A 24,393-nucleotide genomic window follows, 5' to 3' on the forward strand; every position below is an offset into this window, starting at 1 on the left:
ACTGGTGCTAATAAGCGTTTCCTTTACTAGAGTAACCCAACCTATGACCCTGTCTTAACGGTCAGACGGAGTTTTAATGCGATAATATGTGATGCCATTATTGGTAGCATACAGAATCGTGTTGTTACGTATCCCTAAATTATTATTGAAGTATTGAAGTATTGAGGTTGCCACACACAGTTATTTGATTCCCAGCTGCAAGACACATCGATACGTCTGTGTACAACATGTATATACGTTGAGAAAGATCCCTGGTTGAGATCTATAACATCGCAAAATAGCGAATGACCGCTCGTACACTAGTCATAAGTTCGTATCAGCAACATCTGGTCGATCATCAGGATGTTAAAAATCCGGGGATGGTGAGATTCTTAAAAAAAAAACTGCAAAATAAGACAACTTGTGGGGAGTTTTCCAAGATTTATCGAGAATCAGAGCGCTAATGCGCAGGTGCACGCGCACGTAGGGTAAGTGCGACACGAATGAGATTGCCAGTTGTATAATCGCCGAGGATGGAGTAACCCGGGCTAAAATAAAACGCGATATCTGATTGGCTATTAATGACATCACCTGGTTAACGGGCTTGTCAGTAGGGTGTGGTGCCGTGGCAGTGTTGATGCAAGACATTGGCAACAAAAGAATTTTTTTATTACGGGTCGAGAACTACAAATGTACTTATTTGGACTTAGATTTTTTCCGGAATTCACGGAAGCTGTTGTACTTTTCCCTTTACCAAAGTACTGGCAATACCTGGCAACTAAAGTGAAACATCGAGGCAGTCAAATCATAGGCTTCAATGGCTGCGCAACCGATACGATGCAATCGGGTTTAAAGGATTCCGATACTACTGAAGTTGGATCAAATGGCACAATCTGTCGTCGCTTGTTCTTCTGGCCTTGAATTTTAGTAAAAGTATTTCTGGAGTTCAGCGATTGGTCAAATGTCCACATGGCGCAATGCGATTGGTTCTTCCGACATATCACCCAGGACCCGGTTCCACAGTTGTGAATTTAAGTTAGTTCATTATCAATGATTCTCCTCGCGAGTCAAATCTTAAATCGGAACTGTGGAACTGAATCGTAGACCTAGTTAAATCAGTCATGCAGTTCATCATTTTCAATGTTTCAAATCCGAGAGTCAAATCTTCAGTGATAACGTGCAACTGAGTCCCGGACACGGCTTCCAGTTATGCATCACGAGATATTTACAATAAAGAGCTAAATTCGAATGTATTGTATGTATATACAATGTATATTGGAATTTATTATCACGAAAAGAATAATTGCAAAAAAAGAAAACTCGAAAGTAAACAACGCATGAGATCTATTTCAAACACTGTCGTTAACGACGAACAATAAGATTAATTTAGAAATCTCAGATAATATATTGTGCAAGTGTGTATGGCACGTGACCATAGCCCGGTATTCACGAGTGTTCTAAAGCGAGAGTCGTCGCGATGGACACATCTTGTTAAGTGACCTTGGCTACAATTTTTTGCATTTCTTCAAAATGGAGCAAAATGGTCAAAAAGAGAAGCGATTTATTGCCGCACTCCGGGCAACTTCCATCTGTTGCCTGCGATAATAGTTTTTCCGGAGCAATCCTCTCACGGCATGATTCGAACCTGATGGCATCGTGAGCCCTGTTTAGCTAGAGCCCGAAGATGCATGCGTACGTCGGGTAGCCGGCGAAAATATATAAAACATGATTTCTGATTGGGGGCGATGACGCGAGCCTATTCCGGCGCGCAGGATGAACTTCAGTTTTCGTAAGCCGAACTAAATGCGGAGCCGTATGTCAGTTAATCGGAATTATAGTCCAGAAATTGTCGACCACGCGATTGAACGCGGTCGCTGTAGTTAGGACCTAGTTCCAAGATGGCCGACATCAGTTCCGATTGCCTGCCGAAGAAGGATAATAATGAGCGAGGAAAAATGCTATCTGCCGATAGTGGAAACTAATCTTTATTAGGTTTACAAAGTAGGAAATCGCTCTCAGGCAACCGCTCGTGAAAACCAGACTTAAATCATCACATATTCGTATTCAAGAGGTATCAGCTAATACATTAATATACAAAAGGTACAGACAAACTATAAAAATCAATCGTGACATTTTTTCATTCAAAGCAAATAACACGCAACACAATCAGACAACTTTTAAAACGTCCTTATTAAATAATGATAATCAAACATGTATTTTATATTGTACGTTCAGGAAAATAGATAATGCTTTTAAATATTCTTCCATTAGATAGTACAGTGTATAAATATTATATAACAATTTCATGAAACAAAACGGAAAAAATATTTCATGAAAATTCCAAATGTCGACGATGATGAATAATATATATCACGTACGGATGTAAATGATTAGTTGAGCCAATATTGTCGTCCCTATATCTTCTATTTTTCATAAAACGACCTTCCCGCCACCGTTAGCCATCAACTTCCGTTCGGCCCGTTTCTGTTCTTTCTGAGCGAGTTTTCGTCGATACAAAAATTCGGCGATACCGTACGAGGAAATGCCCAGTATCGTTAAAGCTAATCCGAGGTATATTTTGAGGTGCATGCAAATGAAATTCCCGTACGCGAACACAACTGCGCTGCCTAGTGTAAAAAACATACGATGGCTTGCGATCGCCGGTTCCTGTTGATCTTTAAAAAGAATACCAACAAAAGCTGAAAAGTCAATATGTTCGTTACTACATGTAATACAAGCGTCAGATTTTTGACGCCGTTAAAACCCTATAAGTACATTAATGTTTCTATACATTGATAACTACTAAGGCCCTATGCGTTATTCAAGGGGGTCCTGTGTGGTGAAGGAGTATTGGGTCGATGTACGATTAGCGTTTTGAGATAACAAATACAATTGCGAATTTCGGCGTTCATTTTGTAATTAAATGTATCTCTTGACTCTTAATTTCTATCTAATATATTGCCATGTCTTGTTGATGTTGAATTTTGATATGCGTCCCTCGTCATAACAATCGGCGCCATTCAATTCAATTGTCAATAGATTCATATTCAAATCCATTGTCAAAAGGCACTGTATAATGTGTTACGTATCTTTCATCAAGGAGTCAATATAAAACTTTTAAAGTTCAAGTTTCTTGTCTACTACATGTATATCTACGTACTAGAAAGGTTCGGGAGAAAGATTTCTAACATGTTTTTTTCTACTTTTTACTTACCAGCTAACTGCGGCTGCCAAACGGCATCGCAGAATCCAGAAACGGCAGGAATAACGAAGAATACCGCTATATGACGCGTGTCGGGAATCCACAGCAGCATAGCGAGGTACATGGCTATTTGGACTAGTGAGGTGAACACGAAAATTACAGGTCTTCCGATCCATTTCGTAATTTCGCCGACGCCATAAGAGCAGATCATATCAGTGGCACCGAATGCGGTCATCGCATAACCAACCCAATTCATACCGAGAGCACATGTTATATAATTCTGAAGAACAAGAAAAGGTGTTTTACTAAAAATCCGATGAGCCTCACTCACGATTAATGTTACAATAAACGCAATCCATTAAATCTAATCTCGACATAGCTTCGGCAAAACCGGGGAACTAGAAAATGATAGAATCGGATTGAAAATAAGTCGCATACTTTTTAAAATGCAACGCTTTCGAGAACAACGAAAGTTTGGAATTAAATCGACTTCGAGATTTCAGTATTCGACGGGTTACGATATTGATCATTTCTTAGTAATTGCGAGAAACCACCAACCTGGGTGAAGTCGGCGAACATGTACGCCATCTGCATACCAGCGGCAAAACTTATCGGCAACAACGTCAGCATTTCAGGTTTTGCCAGAATAGTCAAACTCGCGCAAAGCAGATCTTTAGATGATGAATTTTCTGACACGACTGACGCGATGCTCAGATGACTTCCGTAGTTTTCGGCGGCGGCTCGAGATAACTTGAAGCGCTCCAAAAGAACGCCAGTGATTACCATAGCTATTACTATAAAAAGCAGATACAGCCCTCCGAGCATGTACAACTTTAACTTACGATCATCCATTACTTCGCTATCTTCAACCAGTCTCCGAGATTCGTTATTTATCGTTGAAGAATTCGAAATAAATTCGTCGTAAGGAAATGAATTGGTCGAGTTTAGATGAGACAGTTCCTCCGCCACGATCGTTTGTGGACAATGGCTGGCACCGCAAAATGTTGTATTGGAATGTCCCATCAATTGAACGGCTCCAGATTGTAATACTAAAGATGACAACAAATTTCCGATAACCTGCGACGATTGTTGAAAACATAGAAAAATGCCGGTAAACTTGCTAATAATATGGTCATGGATCCCGTGAGTTAGTATTGCATAGTCTAATCCAGCAGTGGTTATGTACATTAAGGCCGATGTCCACAATGGGCCCTGAACGCTTCCTAAAAGGAAAGACGTAGGTAACAGAGTATAATACCGTGGATATAAAACTGACGCAGTAAACAAAAACATCGCTCCATAAGCGATCATAATTGACAATTTCGGCGTCAGTTTTTTGACAAGGAATGGCGTAAAAAAGCAAGAGCATATTCCCAGTGTGTAGACGATACTGAGCGAAGCAAATCCGAGTCCGTCATCAGTTAATAGACTACTCGCTAGATTCTGCAACGAATTAAAAGCAGTATACACTAAACAGAATCCTAACGACACAACCAAATGACTTTTCCAGCATTTTCTTTTGGAAACGGATTCGTTTTTCACAGGGTTATCGCGTGCTAGAGGGGAGGTGTTCGGCGTCGTTCGTGGCTGTTCGTCATTGTAGAGATTTCTAAAACTGACGCTTTTGCCAATCGACCGATAACTGCCTCCAAACGATCCGGGAATCAGTGAAGACTTTAATGGTCCGGGACGCGACACATCGTGGTCTGAATTAGCAATGCCTAAATCTTTGCGAGTATTTGGTGCAGATTTCGACTGGCGACAGTAAATGTCATTAGTACTGCAACTGTCCCGTTTCGAGAGCATCCGCATTGAGGCGTCTGGAGGCGACCACTCATGATCGCTGTCGGTTTGCTTCCTCCCAACGTCGCCATTTTCCGTATCATCTATGTCGTTAGCCATCGACTGAAAAAATATAACGAAATTATGACTTCTATCAAGAACCTCATATAAATTAATCATTACCATCAAAATTCCATGTATACACGCACGCGCGCGCACACAATATATACACTAGTGTGTAATATATACATAATATAAAACCTGACAGATCTTTTTTCATATTTCCTTCCTTTTTCAAAGCGGTGACACTGCACTATGCCACCAATTAGTTCGCGTCTATTCAAATCCCATGATCTTCGTTACATGGTTTGTATCAGGAACCAGAGAAATAAATTATGTAGGTTACCTGCATAATTTCTTTCATGTCATACATCCTACTATTTACTAAACGTTTGGCCCGCTTGAGACACCAAGTTTGGCATCACCGCACATTTAGTCTTCGATAAAACTATAACGCAACATACAGGAACCCTCAGGACTCAGAAATACATTTGCAAAAATGCGACACATGTATATGTATATATACTACGGCAGGCGCACATTTCCGTGGCTCAGAAACGACTGGGATATTCGAATAAATGTTGGATCTATTATAACGTAGTATAGCTGCCTTTGTGATCACAACAAAGAGTCTATTTCTTTGCGAATGGGTTGGGTTTTTGCCATAACCTGGTCAAATTTGTGAGTACATTGTCCAACCTCTAAAACGAACGTTTCAAATACCATGACTGATATGTACGTAGGCCATACAGTCGACTGTGGATCAGTGTAGTTTCCATCCTTGAATCAGGGGAATCACAATTTGGCAATCCCTCACTTGAGAAACAATTCAATAACGATACATCGATCAGAGACCCATATTTGGGGACGTAGGTCTGGCTCTGTTGAGCTTCATCATGAGTTATGAGCAAAAACGTGCAACCATTCAGACAATGTTAATACCATGGACTTAAGTCCAAGGTTATATGCGTACGTCCTGTCACTAACAACCCGCACACGAGTCCATCTTCCGAGACTTACCGTATATATTTGCTAAGAGCCTACATTAAACTACTGACGTAACCCTAGAGACCGTATACGTCCATAGAAACTACGTACATAAAACCTTCCGTTCAGTTAAACCATGAACGTCGTTTTTGAGTCCATGCTTGAATTGGTTTCTTCGCTAATGCGCATTTCAAAGCCTATATTCACGCACAGAATGGATTGTATATACTGTGTACTGTAAATACTAGGTCTAAACCCATACTATTATAACCACACGAATCAAAGCCATGCATTTCAACGCCATCTGCTGCTTCCTTCCACATTGATTCCCACTGCATACGTATTGATCTGCGTATGTGCCGGCGTGCGAGAAGCTGGATGACATGATGGCGCGAAAATCAAAGGGTGTCGGCACGCGAGCCAATACAATGAATGGGAGGACATATCGCGTTAAATTTCCGCCGCGGAGCGGGGTGATTGGGAAAACCTAGGAACTCAGGCGATCAAATCATGACATTTAACGCGATTTCGCTGTTTATTATCGACATAATTAAATCGTAAAACCATGGACTCTAATTTCGCTAAAAATTCGTTAAGTACGGTACCGGCATGGTCGGTATAAGGGGCGGGAGTTGTGAGCCTTGGAAAAGTGCCCAATTGTTATAACCTTTAGAACTGCCCTTTTTCTGGTTTCTCTGCTATATATCTATCTATCAGGTATGTGAATTCAAGATAGTGATCTGAGCATTTTCTACTAGTCGGTAGCTATTTTCTCGGCCGCCCCGGCACCAAGATGCGCACCGGTTCGCGCTCTAAGACGACCAACCCGGCAAATTCCTGACACGCCACCGGCCTGTCAAGGAGGTCATGATCGGATTGGACATCTACGTCTGAATCCCATCCGATGGTCAATGAGTTTAAAACCTACACTCGATGGCTAAGTTTTCTGAATTTGTGTGGTGCCCATCCGTCGTCCTCGGGCGGCGAACGAATGAGCGAGCCACGGACCGCACGTAGTTTGAAAATAAAAATGACAGGCAAATGGGTAGAGGGAACGGCGTTTGAGCACCTACTGTAATACAGTAATTCACCACCGTTTGACGTTTTAACAGCCACCGAATAGGGCACTAGGCATCAAGTTCAGCTGGTGCGCCCAGTCCTTTGCCTGAACTACCAGTACTGCCTCGTCGCGAAAACTTCATATTTGACACCTTTCCCAGTCTCGTGGTGATTCACAGACTGCGCAAACGGCCCCTTTGCGACGCCAAATTTTGAAATTATATTGACTGGTTGCCTGTCGAGTTCAGCGCGGCAACCAGTCTATAAATTATACACCGTCCTATCGACATTATGAAATTGTATCCACCACAAATTAGCTTCCGTGTTGCTGTCAAAAAGAGGGTAGGGCCTATGTTCTAATCATCTAATCGTTGTCACTGATTATTTGACTGCTTAAGTCGAATTATCTGCTTAGTTCACGCTTGGAGAGTTGAACCTACGATTTTGATCCAAAGGCGTGGGCCCACTCAACAACAATAACATGGCTTTTTTTACAGCACCACACAGGCACAACACCACTCCTCACCTGCTCACCGACCGGCAACCACCCCCGGCGCCGGCTGTCTGTGGTCGGTTGTGCATCATATGGTCCTACTAATAGTAAGCCCTAGTACTACTATACCTAGTTAGTTACCTAATCGTTGGTGGTAAGCTTTTTATAATCGGATGGGCTTATACCAACATGTATATGTGGTTTGTGAAAATATCCGATCGTGAAACTAAACCACAGTCAGGTTACTGACTATACTATACCATGGAATATTCTGGAGCTGACATGCATCAAGAATCATGAACTCAAGTTATTCTGTTACGGACTTCCAATAATGGATTGTCTTGATATTATGGTTCATCATACAAACACATCCGCAAGTCAGTGCAACTGGCGCGCAGATTGGTCTGATCACATTCAAGATGGCCGACTGGCAGCCATTGTCAAACAAATTTAAATGAAGTGTCTGGGTGGTTGGGTACACTAGGATCGTAGAGCCCTGTGGAATACAACCACTTCCAGGACGGATTCTAGGATATATTTAAGCAATATTGGGGAAATTTACGGAATAAATAATCAATGAATGGGTTTGTTTTATTTTAGCTCTGATCATCAAAAATCATGACGTCAGAAAAGAAACTAAGATTGATATCGTATCTATCACCGCACAGTATGCCTATCGAATATTTTCAATGTATTCAAGAATATCTAGAAGAGAAACTAGCCATGGAATCTTACTTAATTTACGAATCAAGATGGGAAGGACCTCCGATGAATCGACTTGACCCATTTACACTGGATGAAGCTGATATAGGTGAGACATGCGATACTGTTGAGAGTATTAGTGTTGTGTATTAGGTAGATGATGTATCCTGTAATGGAATATATTCAAATTATTTGGAATATTTCAAAAAATTTTTAAATAAAAAAGAATTTAAGCGATTCAACAAGAAGGGTGTTAGTGTAAGGAGAGGGTTTGGTGACTTCTGCATTAAAATGACTAAGCAATGTCCTACATGATATTCCCTACTTTGTAAAATTCAATTTGAGGCTCCCCTATATCTTTTGAAAAGGGCTGATTTTATACCTCAGTGTGATATCTTCTTTCTTTCTAGGATTCATAAGTAGTACTTCATTTTTGAGATTATTCGATTCCGGAAACAAATATCTGGAACTGATTCCCGTTGCGCCGATTCACGAACATCCGATGACTCAAGGTCGTCCTGTATATTTCACAGATGTTATCATCCACGCATCAAACAGGTGACTAATTCTCTAAATTACAGAAATTAGTTTGTACAAAAGGTTGAATTAACTACAATTTCAAGTACATCCTGACATTGATTTATTACAATCGAGGTCCCTACAGCTTGGTCATTCCTGGATAGAAAATTTCGAGTTTCAACTAAGCGTCTGTATCACTTTCATATCCCAATTACTGTAGACTCCTAAATCGGTACTATTGATCTCAGTGAAACCATTCTTCATTCTGTGGTTTTGTAAGAAAATCTTTATCCTTCACGCTACTAAACTCGGTTCGTAATTTGGTAACTGCCTGATTGGGTAAATCCTTAAACAAATCCTCTTCCCAACTAGTTTTAAAGGAGTTTGAGGCATATTGCTCAAATTAAGGGAGTTTCAAGCACGTTTAAAAGTATTTTCGCTTTAGGAGTTTGAGGAATCAAGCGCTCATAGGGGCCTGACAGTAGACTCGGTATACTCTGGAGTTGATTGCGTCAGATCCCTGCTCTAATTTCCTTGGAATTCGCCTACCTCAGAGAAATTATGGGTTCAGCGAGATGTGAGGCAAGTTGAGTCTACTGTATCACCGAGTTCAATGAATTTGTATTTTCTTCTAGCTCAAGAATAGATGATTTTGACAGTCTGAAAGGCCACAAATGGGCGTACAGTAACGATGAATCAGTCAGTGCTCATGATACTACGCTTGAATTTCTCAAGAAATTAGGAACAAATGCCACATATTTCGGCAATGTATTGAAATCTGGTGAGCATCAGATTTTTAAATGTCTAATCCATTCCGAGAGTGCAGGGAAATGGGTGATTATTTCATTTATCCATCATTTTTAGGCTCTCACTTGAAATCAATCAGAATGGTGTTGGATGGATCTGCGGACGCGGCGCCGATCTCGTCAACTTATCTGTGTCATTATCGAAAAACGCGCCCGGAAATCAAAGATAAGATTAAAACTCTCACGAGTTGGGGACCATTACCGAATCACCCGATGGTATTCAACAGCAGACTGCCGTGTAAGTTGAAACGAAATATCAGTGATAAGATAATCTGAAATACATGAATACAGTCAACTCCTCTTGAGCAACTCTTGAGCAAGATCGGACAAACTTGGACAACTGTTCAAAGATATTCGTTGAATTATTTTCTTGGTCCTGTTTGTTTATACAGTTGTTTCTTCTCAAGTCGGATAACAGTCCGATGTTTGTTGATTAATTTTTGTGACACTATCTATGGAATATATAACACGATGAATCCTTAATGTCAGATTAATTTTCACTTTACCAAATAATAGTCAAACTTGAGTAGAGTCAACTGTATGATCATGTGCACAGGGTAATTTTCTTTTATCACATGAAAATAATTTTTGAAATAGGCTTATTCAAGGTTCGTGCTTTTAAGGAAGGAGGCTGGTGCTGTGTCAACGCGCATGTTCTGAAATCTATGTTCTGAAATTTTCATGTGTATTATTACTATCCATTTTAGCTGAATACAAAGAAAAAATCTGCGAACTGTTGATGAACATGCCAACCGATCAGAAATGGAGAGATAAACTAGCATTGTTTTCGGTGCAAGGATTCGTGGCTTCAGATTTAAGCCTGTATCAACGCGAGGTCAACCTGCGAACAAAAACCAAAAACCTAGGAATGACAGCGGTCTATTATTAGATGTAACTGACTATAGATGAATTAGATGAATTTTTTCTTCACATTCCGAACAAATTTCCTTTCGCATAATTCTGCCCGGATTACATTTAAAGTGTTCATCATATAAACGTTTTAGTTCACGCAATGATAATAACATGACATGACAAAGAATTATCAAATGATGCAATAGTCTGGAATGCAACCTACATTAAATTGCAGGAGTTCATTGAAATAGTTTCGGCGACTGACAGACCAAATCGAATTTGACACGATATGACTTTCTCTAATCTAATGAAAAGCTTCAATACTTCTCAAAATTATATTATATTAAGGTATTCTAAAATATTTCTTGGAAGCTCAATGTTTATCTTGCGATTACTGTTAGTTAGAAAAACTTATAGTTAGGTTGAATGGTACACGTAGATTATCTACATATTTGGGTATTTTATGGAATGTTGTGTCATCGTGAATGTAATGCGTCTTTAGAGTGTGCGACTTCCATTGTTCATTTAGCGTTGAAATGCTTTCTTGTCCGAGAGAAATGATTGCCTGAGAACAATTATTACCATTATCTTATGTGATATAAGTCTCTATACAATGCATTTTGGTATTCTATTCGTTTGCCATATTTTCCGATATGATAAAATACACACTTGACGCTAGTCTTACTCTTAATCCTCGAGATTGTATTGCAGATTTAGGTACACGACTTAACACGAGGGCATTCCAAGACATATTTAGTACCAGTACATTCCTAGCACTCTCATACTGCTTTATTGTGATAGTGCATACATATTGTGAAACTCCCTTTTAATTGCCTGTCTCTTGTACTTCGACTTAGGTCAGTGGCTAAAGGTGCATCGTATTAGCTTAGATTTATACCGGTAATAGGCTGAAAATATATTGTTATAGTTACATGGAATAATATATCTATTTTTGAATGATTTCAGTGCTTAATAAGTGACTGATTGTTTTACATTAACTGTATTTACATAACTTCAGTGTGTATTTATGTTATAGAATAAAGTTGCAATTTTCAAATCATAGCGTTTTGTTCCACGTATTTTAGAAATTGGAATGGATTTGTATCACTCATTTCATCTCAAGTTGAGCATCATCTAAATAGAAATACAGTCTCAAAGAAAGAAAAGCAGCAAACAGAATTTCATCAAAGGAAAAATTTAATTTCTTAAGAAGCGAAAAATTTGTAGAAAAATATATCAATGTTCACATCGTTTAATATATCACAGATCTTTGATAAACTAAAATCGGAACTTGTTCGAAAAATTGGATCTTCATTTTACTTCAGTACTTTAAACGGTCATAGATTAGATGTACATGATGGTTTTTTGTACTCTCAATATATGTATCTCCATTCATTATGAATATCATCAGCAGGATTGAGGTATATTTTCAATGTTCGTTGATGGCCCGGTTCAGGAGATGATGGACGAGTATTCTTAGCTTCAGCTCGAATGCTTTTAACGGCCGCTTTAGCTTCGGGGCTGATCAGATGAACATCATGAGACAGGATATCTTGTAGCGCCGCGCACATTTGACGAACTTGCTCCAGCTTTTGGACAGACTACAAATATGAAGTTATTTTACGGATGTTACTTTAAGTACGATATCAGAATCTAACTGTTTGAATGAATAGAAAATAATAAGACGTAGTTACAGCTGGTTCAATCTTGACATAAAGATTTCTAGATCCAATGTGCCATTCAACAATTGACTTGAGTTTAGTCTCCACCATTTCTGGGAATGTTTTTGGTGCCATACACGCTTGCGTTTTGAGCACTTGTTCTAATTTAGACCTGTAGCCCTGTACCATCTTTCCCAATATAATCAGATCAAGGCAGCCCTAAAAAGATACATCGTGTAGACTGAAGATGATGCTCATTCTTATTTCAGACAAAAGAAAGGTGTCATTTCAACAGTGAAAGCTACCAGAAAATGAGGATCCCCTTGCTCGTCCTCTCTGCGACGGAAAAGTTTGGCTCTTTCCTCGAGCCCATATAGAATCAGTTCCTGGATCGACAGGTTGAGACAGTTTATATATTCTAATTGCGCTGCAACGCTGTGCAGCATTCTCCATGTTTCAGCGATATGTGCCGTGTTCTAGAATTGGAATGAAGATTTTCGTATTGTTAAGTTGAGGAGCAATACAAAAGTTCTAAAACCTTTTGTTGAAATTTCGTACCTGATTCATAAGTGATTTTGTCAGCAGCCATCGATGCACGTCTATCCAGCGTTTGTTATCAATTTCACTTCGAATTTTTTTATCAATGATTCGAAAAGCTATGCGCAAGTTCGGACCTGTATACGGACTGCAGGAATCAGGTGTGGCACCTTGTTGGAAATGAAACGCTGCCTGAAATTGTATGATGCATAATTCAAGATTCAAACTACCCAGTAAACATTATGATAATAGTAGTGATGTCAGAGCAAAATGAAACAATACTTTTTCTTTCTTGAAGAAGATATTCTGATAAAGCCACACAGGGTTATTATCAAAGAACATCTCTTTCCTAAAAAAAAGAATATAAAGAAATAATCCATCAACTCGAAAAAACTTAAATCGTGCACAGACAATCTTTCTATTTTGGTACGACTTACTGAGTCTCATCTTGGTTTGTAAAATGGAACAGGTATTTTTTAACAATTGGCACATAGAACCATTCTTTGACAACGAACAGCTGAAAAGATTTTCATTGATGAACATACAGATATACAGGCTATTTACAAACCATGAATCATGATGCTTAATTGAGGAAAGAAGATGTAATTACTGAATACCTTCAAATATAATGGCTGTTTGAGGAGGACGATTCGTTCGAACTCAGTTTGGAATGCACGTTTTCTATTCTGAAGATCCTCGGCGCACCAACGTGTTTCCTCAACACCCATGTAGAAACCTTGCACGGGGAAATCGTCATTCTTCAGAACATCATTTATATGGTCGATAACTACAATACGACATGACATGATATTTTAAAATCTGAATATATCAATTAATTGATAATCAGATCAGACTTCTTACAAACCAATTTTTGAGTAGATAGCAACTGCATCTGCTGCACATCCATGCGGTCCTTTTATGTAACAATGCTCATGCAGGTCGACTTGTTTCAGATATGGGTCCATCCTACCGTACAGAGGTGTATGACTGCTCAGTGCAAGCGTCATCGCAATCTGTAAATGATATATTTCATTTTGATATGCTAATGAAATGCTGACCCAGTAAGGGATGTACATTGGTTTCGAGACTTATATACCTTGTAGCGGCCTTTTCTTTGAACGAAAGTGCGGTTGTCGAATGGCTTGACCAATTGGTTCAGCATAAAGAATGCTGCGGTATCCAAAATGCACATGGCACTTATATGTCCTAAAATAATTGAAGCAGGATCTTTAGAATTTCACATATGAACTTCCAGAGAAATACAAAATACTGCCACATACGTACCATGTCCATCACATCCAGGAACTGCGTAGATGAAATTCTCACCATCTTCTAATTTGGGAGTATTGTGCTGTACACGTTTCACAACCTGATCATTACTATCAGCATACAAATGCATCCTATTAATCAAAGTTTAAATGCTAAGCCCGTTCCATACCATCGAAACAAAGTCACAAAGAAAGCGTAGAATATCAAATTTGCGCAAAATACCTTAGTGCAGCCTGTCTTAGAACAGTGACTAGGGCTGGGAAAGGATTTGGTGTCAGATAAGTTTGCGATAAGATTTCCACAAGAAACTGGGTCCAAACTTCATCGAGATGAGTGTCAACCATGTACTAATGAGTGAAATACATACGAGCATTAATTACAGAATGAGAGAATGACGTGCATCCAGAGCTCTACGAACCTTCATTAGAACCGACTCGTGTAAAACTGATTTCGGGGCCATGTCTCTTTCCATACAATCATCAACATCAATAACTGCAATATAATACATAGAGAAGGTCTTAATTCATAACCCACTACTGTCTAGCCGATTAGAGCTCAAAAATGTATGGCCAATAAACGTGGAGAGACGCTCACCATATCGGTCTTGCAGAATCAAAGGATCGTGCTCAATACCGTGTTTGAATTTGATTTTGGCTCTATCGCGAACTGGTAAGACAACGTCTTTCGAAGACGACACTCCTTTGACCGCTGTGCGTGGACGCTGAACATATTCGGGGAATGTTTTCTTCATCAGCTGTATATAGTCCATAACAGCGGGAATTTCGGGAACTACATCTTCGATGAGTTGCATGAATACCGCCGAACAGTATAGATTTATAAATCTCAACTCTAACACGGTCTGAAAATAGATCAAACAGTCATTAGAGTGAAAGACGAAAGCTCATACGAAGGCTATCCAAATACAAGAATATCTCATAGGCCTAGTAGAGAATATCTTACATCTGGTTCCAAGGGAACACTTCCTTGTATGCCCTTCTCATTAGTAATAATACGTTGAAGTCTTTCATCAAGGATTTTTCCGATGATTTTCAAATCTGAACTACGTTCATGGCTGAAAAATTTATAACGGTAAACATATATCTAATGAGAGTGAGTTTTAGCTGAGGGTTAGAGTGAAGTTATGACTTACTGGTCTGTGTGTGTCATTTCATACAAGCTCAATTTATAATCCATGAAAACTTGATAAACCAAGTAATTTTCTTCTTCCTATATAAATAATCATTAAATTCACAGTATCATACTAAAGCTATTTTTGTACACTTTTTAATTAGACAATTGTCTTACCCCTTGAAAGTTCAGTATCATTTCGCGAATTATCTTATTCTGTTCCATACAACGCATGAGTTTGGCAGCGGTTGAATGGAATAGTCGATAGAGATGAACGAGAATTTGTGGATCAAACTTGTCTCTGAAACGAGATGGTTTACATTATTTACAAATGACACAGAAATGAACCATATCATCAACGTTCAATTCATCCTCTTACCTATCTAGTAGAACCATCAGTAGAATACCATAGGCCGAGTCAAATATTTCAGCAAATTCATGATTCAAAGCAATCTTTTTCTGCCAATGCGACCTGCAAGACATGCAAATGTGTACAATATGAAATTCCATGTGCAATATCTAAACATTCTATGAACGGGTTAAAAACATACTTAATGGGTGCAGTTATCTGCCATGCGTAAGGCCCGTATCTTCCATCAGTATCTCTATATCGGAATCCATCGATGTCCACTTTCTCGCGATTAAATTTTGCGAAGCCGAATTTTTCACGAATCTTCGCGCCTATATTTGGACCGCGTTTGACCTGGAAGTTCGGATGAGTCGCGACATGGAAACTCTGACTAGGCTCTGAAAATGAGTTTACAAGATATGATATATTTCTATTGAATTCTGATAGATCCTTTTTCGATAAATCTAACTTAGTTCTTAACAATTCCTAATTTGATGTTCAATTTGATATCAATTTTCGGATATGCTTTTTGTTTTAGAGGTCAGAATGATGGCATTGATAACTTGATAAATTGGAGACCAGTACGAACTAGATAGATATATACTATCTGTTATATACAACCCTGATTTGATTCAGTTTTTTCACACTTTCAAACGAAGTTTAATAGAAATCCAAAGAATTTCCTAATTCCATTTATAGGGCATTTACCATCAATATCACCGACCCCTTCAGCTAACTGCTGCCTTGGAAGAAAGGTACCGACATATGCTTGCGCAAATGGCTTCTTCATGAAATATCCATCGAAAAGCGTTGACATGGGCAATTCAGCGAATGTTGTTAGTCTACAAACAAAACAGATCCACATTGATAAACAATCAAGTCTACACAATAAGGACATCAGTCTTCTCAAGCAAATTTGACTTACATTTCACGTTTCTGCTCTAAAGTGGATGTCTGAACAAAATTGAACGTGTATTGTTTCTGAAGTCGACTATATTTTTCAACACTGGGATCTACTTTCAGTATCAACTACAAATAAATCCACAAAATATCTATAAGCTATATTGTAGTCGTTCAAATTTGATTAAAGCACTCGATTTAGAAACCATACCTCAGCGGAAAAGTGTTTGTTTGATGTAACAGTATCGCTCAAAAACTGCCAAAATGAATTCTGTAATGATACAACACCAATTGAAATACAGTTACATGATATTTTACCCTGTAGAATGATTTTGTCTTGTTTTTACCTGATTTGTGTGAACCATATCCATTGTCCAGAAATCATATGTGAACACTTCGTCATCTTTCTTCCTAAATACAGGTAAACTAACACCTGTAATATGAATACATTCATGAATCTATTTTTTTGTATATACCGGTACAATAATAATGTCCTGCAGTATCGATAGTCACCCAGAAGTACGTGGTCAGTCTGCTGTTCCATGAAGTTCAAATCCGCAATAACACTGTTTATAAACAATTCGACTGCCTAAATAACAAAAGTGACAAAATATTTGCGTACTTTCAGAATTAATAAATACATAAAGTTAACATGAATAAGTCAACTCACAACTGTGGCATTGTCTCCATTGATCAAATATTCCGTACGAACAGCTATCATCGATGGTTCATCGTAGAATGTTCCATCAAACACTGCCTGTCCAACCAACGCTGTCGTAACTTGATTCTGAAATGAATGAAATTCAAATACGTTAGGTTTGATCGATAATCACTTGCATGCCAAACAATAATCTGGTAGAGATGAAAAATCTCACCGAATAACGAGGGACGTCTTGTAATGTCGATTGTCTTGGTGTCAAGTCTTCAACTAAGGCAGCATATTTCTGGGCTACGAAAGGATTTGTACATCTCACAATTAATGGAAGACTGTAAATGTTATCAAACTTGTCGGATACTGCCACATACGGCACTCCTGACTGATGGTATGGAAAATCTAAAGCAATAAAAGGATTAAGTATTCTACTGAAGTATTAAGTATTTCTAATCTAGATAGATGTTCCGGCTTGTGACTTACCAAATAGTTTGAAAATTTCTTCCACTGATTTGTCATCGGTGTGGAACCTAAAAATGTCAAGACTCAAAGATTAAGACAATTTTTTTTTCAAATGACCCTTTTGGCTTAGGAAATAAATCTCCTGATACAAGCTGTACCGGGTACATACTGTTCTGCTTTTTGTCGAATACGCCGCACAAACCCCGGATATGGGTTATAAGGCAGAGTATCGCGGGTCAGTAAAATATGGCACTGTTCTTGAAATACATCCTCAACTGAAGTCTGTTGCAAGTACTCTTTGAACACGGACAAATCTTCACCAAAATTTGCATGAAAATCTTTTCCATCGATATCCCTTGTATAGTTTGGAACGGTCGCATCAGCAGCAGCTCCATTCTAAAAGAAGTGATACCGGTACTTAAGTTTGTATATACCGGTCTGGGCTTTAATACCCAATTGGGCTGTGCCATAGGACTTTTATGTAACCATACACCTAAACTCTACCTTGACTGATCTTTGTTGGTTAGAATTTGGTGAAACTCTTTCCTGGCTTCCATTTACTCTTAAGGAACTGGCATCCTGCTAAAAATTGGAATAGGCCTATACCATACATGAATTTTATACCGGGAATAATGAAAGTATTTATTCTCAGCCTATTGAGCAAATACCGGTTGATCATTATTAGTAGCTGGTACATTTTGAGATGGTGGTGGCTGAGGAGTTCCAACTGTTTGGGAAGCTTGATCTTGTGAACGTCTACTTTGAGGTGTCACCGAAACTTTGGAGCGACTCTGCTGAGGCTGTTGACTTCCATTTCTCTGCTGATTAGCATTATTGACTCTGTTCTGACTTCCAGTTCCAGACATCACAAGTATCAGCCACTTGAATAAGTAGCTGTGATTAACGAGTAGGCTAAAATGAAATGTTTCCTTCAATTCGAACGGTTTGTTTACATGCTTAGACTTTGACAGCTAGATGGTGGTAGCCAGGAATGTGCATATGGGGAATCGCTATAACGTGGGTATTGGCCTAAGCCAAAATATTAGCATTCACAAATAATTCTGACTTACATTCTGTTCGTTCACTGAGAAATATAATATTGTTATCCTTATTTCCTTAATCCCTACCAAAATAGAATTAAATCGTATTTTTGGATGTAGAGAGATTTTCAATGTTTGGAGAAAAGGAGTCCGCATTGTACGTATATCCACTTTTAGGTCAGAGAACAACCGAGATTTCAAGGTCGTTGAGCAAATATTTTCATTCCGCTGCGCTGGTCATTATTTTTCATTAATCATCAATAACTAATTGTGATATCACTTTTATTGAATTATCATCTTGTAAAATATTGGCCATTTTATTAAAAAAGAAATTTCTACGCAAGAATCCTATCATCAAAGTTGTTATTTTTCACCAAAAACTAAAGAAGTTGAAAAAAGTACAGAAACTTGAATGAAGCTGAAACTGAACTGATGCGCCTATTTTTGTGTCAGACGCACTACCTACCAGAGAAACAATACCATGTCATGAAATAGCTTCTCTTTCCTTATTTCAGACTCTCTCAATGGCTAACTCAACGAAAAAGATAGTTTTTCTGCATCCAGATCTTGGAATTGGCGGGGCTGAGAGAGCTGTCATAGATGCAGCCCTGGCTTTGAAATCCCGTGGACATTCTGTACAATTCATCACTGCTCATCATGACCCTGGTCATTGTTTTGAAGAGACCAGAGATGGTACTTTGAAAGTTACATCAGCCGGTGACTGGCTGCCAAGAAGCATTTTTGGAAAGTGCTATGCACTATGCGCTTATCTAAGAATGATATACGCAGCACTTTACTTAGTTCTTTTCAGCGGACTCGATTTTGACGTTATTTACTGTGACCAGATTTCTGCTTGTATCCCGGTACTAAAACTATCGACAGCAAAGATATTGTTTTATTGTCATTTCCCCGATATGCTGCTTACCCAGAGAAAAAGCCGTCTGAAGCAATTATATAGATTCCCTATTGATTGGATGGAAGAGAAAACTACTGGAATGGCTGACCTGGTTCTTGTGAATAGCTTGTTTACAGGTAGAATGCGTTAACAGTCGAATATACTCATTATATTTCAATACGTCTCTCCACTTCTCCAAATTTTGAATATATTCTCTTTCCAGCTGGAGTATTCAAGGAAACATTTACTAGTTTGACGCACATTCGACCCGGAGTTTTATACCCGATACCAAATTTCTCTACTCTCGACCAAGCCATACCTGCTCCGACTAGTGATCTGATACCTGAAGATAAACGCATCATTTTCCTTTCGATCAACAGATATGAAAGAAAGAAAAATATCGCTCTAGCCGTCCGAGCACTGGGTATGTGTACTTCTAGTCTACAAACCTTCGTTTCCTTTTCCACCTTCAGAAATCTTGTATTTTATTTCACTTCATTTCTAGCTCAAGTAAAGAGTTTAAATGGAACTTTGGATGGTATTCATCTGGTTATAGCCGGGGGCTATGACGAACGGGTTCGAGAAAATAAGGAGTATCACCTCGAACTGGAAAAACTCGCAGCCGAACTAGATTTAAATTCTCATATATCATTCGTTCGGTCATTCAGCGATATCCAAAAAAGGACGCTTCTGCATCACAGTACTTGCTTGTTATACACGCCTGATAAAGAACATTTCGGAATAGTTCCTATCGAATCCATGTATATGAAATGTCCGGTAATCGCAGTAAACAGCGGTGGACCTAAAGAAACTGTTGTAGACGAATTAACCGGATACCTTTGCGAATCAAAACCAGATAGCTTCGCCGATGCAATGCTTAAAATCATAATTAATCAATCCATAGCTAAAGACATGGGAGATGCAGCCCGGAAACATGTGCTCGATAAATTTTCATTCGAGGCTTTTACCGAGCACATTAACGCAATCATCAGTGAACTGGGTGAGCCCTCCTTGAATAAGAAGAAAGACTAGTCTTACTTATAAAACATTATTATTTACAGATTTATAATAATACATACATCTATTTTACATACAACTCTTCATAATAATATCGTGGTACTGGTTCTCAAAGACAGATGAATAAATTTCTCGCTTAAAGGTGAACACTGAATACAAGCCGAGGTTCTTGTTGTTGTTTATTATTTGACTTTTTGTTTTTTCCAAGTCGGTTCCTCCTTTTCGTCGTCATCATCGCTGTTGTGGAACACTGTGTGTGGTTGAGTTCTAAAGAGAAAAACATTTACAAAGTCGAGATCAGTAAATCTACGCTGATGAAATGGTAATTTAATAAAATTTTAATGACTAGGAACAACCCTGTAGTGGAAGTTGGGGTATGATCAACTTTGACAGCATTTTACCAAGCCGACAGCATCTACTGTAAAAGTTTTACTACTCACTCTGTGTACGCCGGTGAAATCCAAAATGGATTATCTGAAGCCTCTTTAGCATGTCTCAAGATGGCGCCACGAGGATCATTTTCATACGGATCCGGCCTCTTCATGATGAGGTTCTGTACGACATACTGAGAAAGTGTAGCACCTTTAGCTCCAACTCTACCACCAACACCTAGAAATATACAATAAATCATGAGTTTTATACTACGGTAAAAGTCCTTTTATAATGCTACCATTGGGACGAATAAAAAACACTGAATCTGAGTTATATTGAGCAGAATGTCTTACCTGGTCCAGAAACTGGTAAATCGGGGCGATGTGACTTGATCGGATCTTTCCTATTTTTCTCTTCATGTTTTCGAGTACTCTTCGGTCTGTCTTTTCGAAACATAGGTAATGCATAGGCTGAAACATTCATCATTGATCATGATTATACACAGTTAACTAACATTCATAAACATTCACACATTCTTTATCCAACAACTTACGTGTAATAACATTCTGAGAGGCCATTACTTCAACTTGTTTGGATTTTGCCTTTGTTTTCACAACGCAAAGTTTAGCTCCCCTTAAAACAAATTACTCAAACATTTCAGAAATAGATTCCATCGTATTATTGATTATATTCAGTTCAAAGCACAGATTACTGCGTACCTGTGACTTTTGTCTGGATCGTAATAAACCTTTACTTGCCCATCACCGCAACCGACAACCATTTGGTTTAGTTTAGGATGCCAAATGCAACGAACAACGCTCTAAAAAGTAAAAAGATTCAAAAATTATTCAATTCCATTTCAAAATATTGCGATACTTCAGAATTATCTGATTTATTGTCATACCGATTCTGAGACGACCATCTCAGAAAGCTTATTCAAACCATTCCGGTCTAAAAACACTAGTTTTCCCTCTGTCTCTCCTTTCTTTAGTGAAAGACCAGTAATAACCATTTGATCATCTGGACTAAACAGCACATCAGTCCTGCAATTCAAACTTTAAGCTGTAAATCCATTTCGAACTTCGGTTTATTAAGAATGAACTTACAAGCAAAAAACTTACATCGAAAATCGATTATATAGATTTTCTGCTACGTGTACCGGTTTCTTGAAATTTCTGATGTCCCATAATTTCACAGTATCATCACCTACGATGAAAATCCAACTAACGAATACAGTCTTTATCATTCACACAGGTTCGACGATGGTGAAAATGATTTACCTCCTCTAGACGCTAAGATTTGACCGTCGTATGAGAAACATAGCTTAGAAGTCTCGGTACCATTCATGTGCGCAGTACGATTACACATTGCTACATTCACCTGTCCATTGAACAAACAATACCTAGATATATTCTACATGCAATTAACTAGCATTTCTCATGCTCTTAGAGAATCTCATTGCCGACATACGTATGTTTTGTTGTGGTCCCAAATTTGAATGGATCCGTCCTGACATGCTGCAGCCACCCATCGTCCGTCATTACTGAACGTACAAGCCGTCGGGACTGCCTTTCGACCCTGCGCTGATCGACACTTAACGCAGAATTTATGATTAGTCCCACCGACATTCCAAATACGTAACGTTCTAAAAGAGAGGAAATGCTTTCAAATTTCAATCCCTAATTATTCACGAGGAATGATATACTATATCTAGATCTAACTTACCCATCGTTAGCACAAGTCATGAACTCATTTTTAACTCTTGGATGCCAACAGCCACTGTTTAACATCGCAGAGTGTCCCTGAAATGAGCATCATCAAACTTAATCTAAACAATATCTTCTAAGAAACATACCAGCGTCTGCCTTCCAACTACAATTACTGATGATTACTCAACTGACCTTTGTTCTCGCTTGATCAGTTAAATACTGATCACCTTTTGGACATTCCATTATTTCAAATCCATCTCGGTCAATAATCTTAGCCTGAGAGTTGCCCGCAACTACCAGTATATTTTCACCAGTTGGACTGTATTCCAATGCTCGAATGGCATGACTGAATTATGAATACACAGGGGCATCAGTGTCACATACATGCACGTACGATACAGTAAACCTCGTCTTACATGGCCAACTCTTACTTATGACTGGGTAACTCGGGACAAAAACGAAATGATCTTTGTGACTTGCTAAAAACATATTTTCTTATCCATAATTAGGACCGAGGACTCAGACCGAATTCGTCCTTCACAATCTGCCCGAGTTGATCGAGGTCTACTGTATCTACTCTCATATACATCCTCATGTACTCACCTTTCACATGGCCGAACACTTCTGAATGACTGAAATCTAGCATCCATTCCAGCAAAATCCCAAAACCTCACGTCATAATCAATGCTACCTGTCACCAATCTAGCACCCGATGGATCCAAAGCCATTGCAGATATCTGCATATAATGTATGTAAAAAGTCGGAACAATTGAGTGGAATTTGAGTTGAGTACCGAGAAATTTCGAACTGATATTTCTTGAAAAATTGAACTCACTGTTCTTTGTAAAATAGATTTTTTCTTGTAAAATACTAAACAATTTATGTAGAAAGATGTATTAGTACCATACTGAACCAACTTACAGTTTTAGATCCGTGATCAAGTGAAATCTCATGACTAGCTGGTATTTTGTTCACTGGTTTCTACAAGGAAAACAATAGTTACACATATTACTAGGGACTGAAGCATTCACACTCAACCGACCACTTTAGAGCTGGGTTAATCATCAAATTAAATGGCAACAGATTTTTTAATTTGTTTTGAATGTTTACCTCCTCTTCATCTTCTTCATCATCATCCTCCTCATCCGCAGCAGACGGATTCGTCGGAGGAATCGGTGGACCCATCATTTCATCATCATCGTCATTCTTCTTCGATATTCCCATTGACGCTGGTATCGGAGGACCAATCATATCATCATCGTCATCATCATCATCATCATCATCACTATCTGACTGATTTGACGTCGATGGCTTTGTCGAAGTCACATCACTTTCGCTGCTGCCTGACATTGACTTCCATTTTGACTTCGACACATTTGTTTTCGCTAAATTTTCTCTATCTTTCTGTTCTTTGTTTAAGTTTTCGGGGATTTCATCCCTGAGGTCTTCCCGCTCGGCTGAAATCAATCAAAACATACAAAGCTTCAGATTTAGTAGGGGCCAAGGCTGTACAACAACATTTGTGAAGAATATTTTCAAATTCGTACCTAGCGTTTTCTCTGATCTTTCCATAGCAGTTTTACGTGCTTCATTGAACATTGCCATGAAATCGAACGTCTTAGGTTTCTTTTCAGCTGAAAATAGATATTATCAGCAAAATATTTATCAAACTAGTGAGGAAAGTTATATGGCAGTCATGATTCAAGAATCAATAATGCTTTTTAACTTGTTGGAGTTTTTTGTTATTTCGGTACATTTTCGTTTTTTGCGCGTTATTGTACACGAACCTTTCCGTTCTTCAGCCATGATGATTTTCCTGTTATTTCGTCTTGAGTTTTAGTACCGAAATGAACAATCGACGAAAATTTTCGGGACTTTCACAAAATACAAAAAAGTATTACAGAGGGGACATAGGCTAAATGGGGACGACTTTCAGCCAGCCGCTAGGTGGAGCCAGCAAT

General features: G+C 38.7%; 5 protein-coding genes across 11 annotated transcripts; 2 read left to right on the plus strand and 3 right to left on the minus strand.

Annotated features, from left to right (window-relative positions):
* Window positions 1-1,262: 1,262 nt before the first annotated feature.
* On the minus strand, window positions 1,263-6,218 carry LOC141899424 (protein unc-93 homolog A-like). 4 transcript variants are annotated; one of them, XM_074785717.1, is made up of 4 exons: window positions 6,122-6,218; window positions 3,740-5,086; window positions 3,194-3,461; window positions 1,263-2,678 (listed from the first exon to the last, which is right to left on the minus strand). In XM_074785717.1, exons 2-4 carry the CDS (start codon window positions 5,081-5,083, stop codon window positions 2,410-2,412), a joined length of 1,881 nt encoding a protein of 626 aa, XP_074641818.1. In that variant the 5' UTR covers window positions 5,084-5,086; window positions 6,122-6,218; the 3' UTR covers window positions 1,263-2,409. The 4 variants fall into 4 exon arrangements, with proteins under 4 accessions (XP_074641818.1, XP_074641819.1, XP_074641817.1 ...); XM_074785718.1 differs by having other exon boundaries at window positions 6,044-6,208; XM_074785716.1 differs by lacking the exon at window positions 6,122-6,218 and adding an exon at window positions 5,370-5,645 and having other exon boundaries at window positions 1,263-2,654.
* Window positions 6,219-7,353: 1,135 nt separating this feature from the next.
* Window positions 7,354-11,483, plus strand: LOC141899456 (uncharacterized). Of its 2 annotated transcripts, none has more exons than XM_074785792.1 (6): window positions 7,354-7,411; window positions 8,163-8,373; window positions 8,675-8,822; window positions 9,419-9,564; window positions 9,648-9,827; window positions 10,297-11,483. In XM_074785792.1, the coding sequence occupies exons 2-6, from the start codon at window positions 8,181-8,183 to the stop codon at window positions 10,476-10,478; spliced, it is 849 nt and encodes a 282-aa protein (XP_074641893.1). In that variant the 5' UTR covers window positions 7,354-7,411; window positions 8,163-8,180; the 3' UTR covers window positions 10,479-11,483. The 2 variants fall into 2 exon arrangements, with proteins under 2 accessions (XP_074641893.1, XP_074641894.1); XM_074785793.1 differs by lacking the exon at window positions 7,354-7,411 and adding an exon at window positions 7,567-7,669.
* Window positions 11,484-11,659: 176 nt separating this feature from the next.
* Window positions 11,660-18,366, minus strand: LOC141899427 (uncharacterized). 3 transcript variants are annotated; one of them, XM_074785721.1, is made up of 29 exons: window positions 18,068-18,366; window positions 17,904-17,981; window positions 17,569-17,795; window positions 17,421-17,467; window positions 17,161-17,234; window positions 16,956-17,072; window positions 16,799-16,874; window positions 16,633-16,718; window positions 16,497-16,556; window positions 16,311-16,414; window positions 16,094-16,227; window positions 15,588-15,783; window positions 15,416-15,508; window positions 15,214-15,337; window positions 15,059-15,135; window positions 14,869-14,980; window positions 14,503-14,767; window positions 14,327-14,400; window positions 14,131-14,255; window positions 13,924-14,039; window positions 13,736-13,845; window positions 13,505-13,652; window positions 13,257-13,426; window positions 13,077-13,156; window positions 12,922-12,988; window positions 12,661-12,831; window positions 12,408-12,578; window positions 12,136-12,321; window positions 11,660-12,042 (listed from the first exon to the last, which is right to left on the minus strand). In XM_074785721.1, the coding sequence occupies exons 1-29, from the start codon at window positions 18,263-18,265 to the stop codon at window positions 11,815-11,817; spliced, it is 3,714 nt and encodes a 1,237-aa protein (XP_074641822.1). In that variant the 5' UTR covers window positions 18,266-18,366; the 3' UTR covers window positions 11,660-11,814. The 3 variants fall into 3 exon arrangements, with proteins under 3 accessions (XP_074641822.1, XP_074641821.1, XP_074641824.1); XM_074785720.1 differs by having other exon boundaries at window positions 17,161-17,339; XM_074785723.1 differs by lacking the exon at window positions 12,408-12,578 and having other exon boundaries at window positions 17,161-17,339.
* Window positions 18,367-18,640: 274 nt separating this feature from the next.
* Window positions 18,641-20,501, plus strand: LOC141898547 (alpha-1,3/1,6-mannosyltransferase ALG2-like). Its single transcript, XM_074784498.1, has 4 exons — window positions 18,641-18,675; window positions 18,955-19,471; window positions 19,558-19,758; window positions 19,840-20,501. Exons 2-4 carry the CDS (start codon window positions 18,964-18,966, stop codon window positions 20,364-20,366), a joined length of 1,236 nt encoding a protein of 411 aa, XP_074640599.1. The 5' UTR covers window positions 18,641-18,675; window positions 18,955-18,963; the 3' UTR covers window positions 20,367-20,501.
* On the minus strand, window positions 20,418-24,343 carry LOC141898546 (WD repeat-containing protein 70-like). The gene is made up of 16 exons (XM_074784497.1): window positions 24,220-24,343; window positions 23,980-24,066; window positions 23,543-23,889; window positions 23,354-23,413; window positions 23,036-23,169; window positions 22,625-22,778; window positions 22,449-22,525; window positions 22,194-22,368; window positions 22,004-22,103; window positions 21,845-21,929; window positions 21,628-21,766; window positions 21,443-21,543; window positions 21,277-21,356; window positions 21,077-21,193; window positions 20,792-20,960; window positions 20,418-20,618 (listed from the first exon to the last, which is right to left on the minus strand). Exons 1-16 carry the CDS (start codon window positions 24,236-24,238, stop codon window positions 20,534-20,536), a joined length of 1,929 nt encoding a protein of 642 aa, XP_074640598.1. The 5' UTR covers window positions 24,239-24,343; the 3' UTR covers window positions 20,418-20,533.
* Window positions 24,344-24,393: the final 50 nt, after the last annotated feature.

Source organism: Tubulanus polymorphus, chromosome 2, assembly GCF_964204645.1.
Source record: "Tubulanus polymorphus chromosome 2, tnTubPoly1.2, whole genome shotgun sequence".
NCBI lineage: Eukaryota > Metazoa > Nemertea > Palaeonemertea > Tubulaniformes > Tubulanidae > Tubulanus > Tubulanus polymorphus.